At 35.8% G+C, this 4,565-nt stretch overlaps 1 protein-coding gene across 1 annotated transcript in view; it reads right to left on the reverse strand.

Annotated features, from left to right (window-relative positions):
* The window catches only part of AGPS (alkylglycerone phosphate synthase), a 130,361-nt gene that overhangs the window by 25,251 nt on the left and 100,545 nt on the right, over nucleotides 1-4,565 (reverse strand). The window contains 1 exon segment of the mRNA XM_010859774.1: nucleotides 1,837-1,926. Coding sequence (XP_010858076.1) covers nucleotides 1,837-1,926 — 90 coding nt within the window.

The following is a 4,565-nucleotide window of genomic DNA, read 5'->3' on the forward strand; positions in this document are numbered from 1 at the left end:
TTTTATTTTTTTTTAATTTTTAAAAAAAAAAAAAAAAAAAAGTGCGCTATATACTTTTCAAAGTACTGTACTTATGTTAGACTCACTGGCTAGTAATTTCTTCCTACAAAATTTGTTCAGAAAATTTAGGATTAGAATTCCAATACACAAAATAATTTTTAAAAGACAGAAATGAAGTAAAATCAGTAAATGCATGCTACAGCTGAATTCTTTTCCTTAGAATCTTTGATTTCAATGAAATCTACAACTATTTAAATTAATTTCAGAATAGCTTTTTAAAAAATGATTTAAAAAGTTCATCTCACACATTCAAGCATTTACACTCAACACAAAATAATCTCCTTAGCCACTGTTAATCAGCCCAAATCAAACTCAACTAAAATTAAACTCTACTTAAATGTTAGTTTAATCAAGTATGTGCTATTAAAACTATATTTAAAACTCCTATTTAGTAAAACACTCAATTAACTTAGACTTTGCACATTCTAAACTTTGGTTTTATAAGATAATCATAGAAGCTAAAGCATTTGGCTTTTATCAGAAAATCCTTAAAAAAAAAGCCACATAATAAATGACATATGATCAATTCAGAATACATATATAACAATTCTATCCACCTGCAGTACAATACATAATGAAGATCCTTAGGCCTTATGAGTACCATTTAAAGAACCTAGATGTAAGTGTTGTTATAGAAGGTGTCCTAAAGACAGAATATTTTACTTCCCAGTCACTTTCAGTTAGTAGTAGTTCATCGCAATGGTAGTCTCATAATGGAAGGGGAGATGTCAAGAGATGCTGAACAGGGAAGAAGGGCAGAAGAAGGAATAAAGGATATCTGTTAAGCTGAGGCTTGACATAACAGAAGAATAAAAAATTCTCAACCTGACAAGAATACACCCTATTATTTTAAATGCTTTAAGTTTTACTATTAATAAATGACTTTTGGATTAGTGGGCCTGATTTGTTCTCAGTTTTATAATATGTGGCCTGACAGACTAGACAGTCAGGCCTTATTCTGTGAGTTCACAAAGAAAATTAGTATCAAAAGATTGGACACAAAGTGCCCCTTCTCAAGAAAACATCCTTTGGGTCTGCTGCTATTTAACCAAGAGGACAAAATTATTAGTTAACTGTGATCCAATATGGATCGTAACTGTCCCATGTGGAAGACATTAGCCATATGTGGCACTGTAAATTTAAATTATTTGAATTAATGAAGTTTAAAATTCAGGTCCACAGTCACATCAGCCACACTGCAACAGCTCAACAGCCACATGTGGCTTGTGGCTACCATACTGGATAGGACAGATACAGAACATTTCCCTTATCACAGAAAGATCTATTAGAAAGCAATGAGTTAATCTTCATTTGGATCTTCTGGCTCCACTCATTCCTATAGTCCATACCCAATGATTTATTCAACAACTGACAAAGTGGTTAAAATGCTTTTTCTCTATTAAAGAAAGAGCTATATTGAATGTGTTTGTAATTTACAGTTTCCTGACTACCTATGAAATTTATAGTTTCAGTGAATGAAGAGGTCCAAGAGTTCAGACATTTGACTCTTTATCTTTATCATCGTGCTGTCCAGACAGGGCAGAAGGCTCACTTGTGGAAGGGTGTTCTACTTCTGTTGGGCTCAGGACCACTGTAAAAATCCTAGTTTAGTTGCACAGTCCTAATAAGTCACTAACACAGCAAGTGAAGTTTAGGAAAGCCTGCTAAGTGGAACAGACTGAAGCTTTTCTTCAGCTCACAAATTACACTTTTCCATTAATTTTAAAAAGTTTTTTCAGAATAAGAACTACAAGAACAACAACAAAAAAAACTCACCTGCATGTAGAAAGAGGAGCAAACTGAACACCCTTCTCTTTGCATTCCCTTGTTATTCTTTCTTTTACATTTCTACAGAGATCTACAACCCTAGAAAACAAGAATGGAATACAATATTAAGTTTTCACGTAAGTTTCAAAAATTCTAACAATTGCTGGTTTATCAGCACACTTCAAGTCAGAAATTCTCTTAAACTTTTATGTTTATTCCTTCAAGAATGAACAAGAGTCATGATCACTCAAACTGAGCCTTCCATTCAAAAATTTAAGGGAGCAAAGTCCTTCCCCTTTTTGTCACAGGAAAGACAGAAGTCAGAGGAGCATACTCAGGTCTCCTAAAGATAAGTTTCCTACGCTAAGGAAAATCCAATTTTGAAATAAATTTAACTGTTAAGATTTTAAAAACTTTTTTAAAAGTTCTAAAGAAAATATTAATGAAAATTCAATTCTGGGTTATAGGAATACCCCAGTTGGTGCTAGTGGTAAAGAATCCGCCTGCCAATGTAGGAGACGCGGGTTCAATCCCGGGGTTGGGAAAATCCCCTAGAGAAGGAAATGGCAACCCACTCCAGTATTCTTGACTGGAAAATTCCATGAACATGGGAGCCTGATGGGCTACAGTACATGGAGTCACAAAAGGTCTAACATGACTGGCCTTGTGCATGCACGTGCACACAACCCCCTCCCCACACACAATCTATACCCATGTCTAAGAAGTCTTCCCTAATTTAAAAAGAATTGCATTAGCAATCACACTATTATACCAAATGTTCAATAGATTATTTTCGAGCACTAGGATAAAATCCAGCTCAACAAAGACTTACTGGATACAAACTATGTGTAAAGTTATGCCAGATTATTTAATATTATAAGTCAATGAAAACAGAAAAGCAAGGCAAGTTCTTAAAGGGGAGGGAAGACTGGCAATATTTAACAATATTAATCAATTTTTTAATGTGAGTTGTAACATATTTTTATAACCATATATTTTGTTTCATCTGGAAAATAAGACTCAAAGTATGCATAAGGCATTTTATTCTCCAATAAATATTATGGCTACATATTGATGATAATTCTGTGTTTTAAACCTTGGTCTTTAGAACATAAAAGATGACCAAAAGTTACCTTTATTTCCAATAAGAACAAAGAACAAATAAAATATAAATATGAAAAAGGTTGTAGTGTTTTATTAGCATGTCAATTTTATAAATATAGTATCTAAAAATTCTATAAATTCTGACTTTACAAAACAATATTGAAGTTAAATTCTGCTTTATTCTGTGAGAGCTTAAGACAGATAAATAAAACCTGCTTAACCTTAGTATCTTTAGGAGTTAATGTGCATTACAAATTTATAAAGCTAATAAGTTCTTTATTATGACTCTAGAAAATGGAATTTATGTACTACTTGAATGAGATACTTTCTAGAAATTATTTGTATAATTCTCACAAAGCTCATGCAAAGGTCAATACAGTCCATTTGGACCAATCACTATATATGAGGTAAACATAACTGTGTATACTTTTAAATTCTTCAGTTCAGTTCAGTGCTGTTGCTCAGTCATGTCCAATTCTTTCGACCCCATGAATCACAGCACGCCAGGCCTCCCTGTCCATCACCATCTCCCAGAGTTCACTCAGACTCACGTCCATCGAGTCGGTGATGCCATCCAGCCATCTCATCCTCTGGCGTCCCCTTCTCCTCTTGCCCCCAATCCCTCCCAGCATCAGAGTCTTTTTCCAATGAGTCAACTCTTCGCATGAGGTGGCCAAAGTACTGGAGTTTCAGCTTTAGCATCATTCCTTCCAAAGAAATCCCAGGGCTGATCTCCTTCAGAATGGACTAGTTGGATCTCCTTGCAGTCCAAGGGACTCTCAAGAGTCTTCTCCAACACCACAATTCAAAAGCATCAATTCTTCGGTGCTCAGCTTTCTTCACAGTCCAACTCTTACATCCATACATGACCACTGGAAAAACCATAGTCTTGACTAGATGGACCTTTGTTGGCAAAGTAATGTCTCTGCTTTTCAATATGCGATCTAGGTTGGTCATAACTTTCCTTCCAAGGAGTAAGCATCTTTTAATTTCATGGCTGCAATCACCATCTGCAGTGATTTTGGAGCCCCCAAAAATAAAGTCTGACACTGTTTCCACTGTTTCTCCATCTATTTGCTGTGAAGTGATGGGACCAGATGCCATGACCTTCGTTTTCTGAATGTTGAGCTTTAAGCCAACTTTTTCACTCTCCTCTTTCACCTTCATCAAGAGGCTTTTTAGTTCCTCTTCACTTTCTGCCATAAGGGTGGTGTCATCTGCATATCTGACATTATTGATATTTCTCCCGGCAATCTTGATTCCAGCTTGTGCTTCTTCCAGCCCACCATTTCTCATGATGTACTCTGCATAAAAGTTAAATAAGCAGGGTGACAATATACAGCCTTGATGTACTCCTTTTCCTATTTGGACCCCATGTGTTGTTCCATGTCTAGTTCTAACTGTTGCTTCCTGACCTGCGTACAAATTTCTCAAGAGGCAGGTCAGGTGGTCTGGTATTCCCATCTCTTTCAGAATTTTCCACAGTTTCTTGTGATCCACACAGTCCAAGGCTTTGGTATAGTCAATAAAGCAGAAATAGATGTTTTTCTGGAACTCTCCTGCTTTTTCCATGATCCAGCAGATGTTGGCAATTTGGTCTCTGGTTCCTCTGACTTTTCTAAAACCAGCTTGAA

Source organism: Bison bison, unplaced genomic scaffold, assembly GCF_000754665.1.
Source record: "Bison bison bison isolate TAMUID 2011002044 unplaced genomic scaffold, Bison_UMD1.0 scf7180017864460, whole genome shotgun sequence".
In the NCBI taxonomy this organism is placed as follows: domain Eukaryota; kingdom Metazoa; phylum Chordata; class Mammalia; order Artiodactyla; family Bovidae; genus Bison; species Bison bison.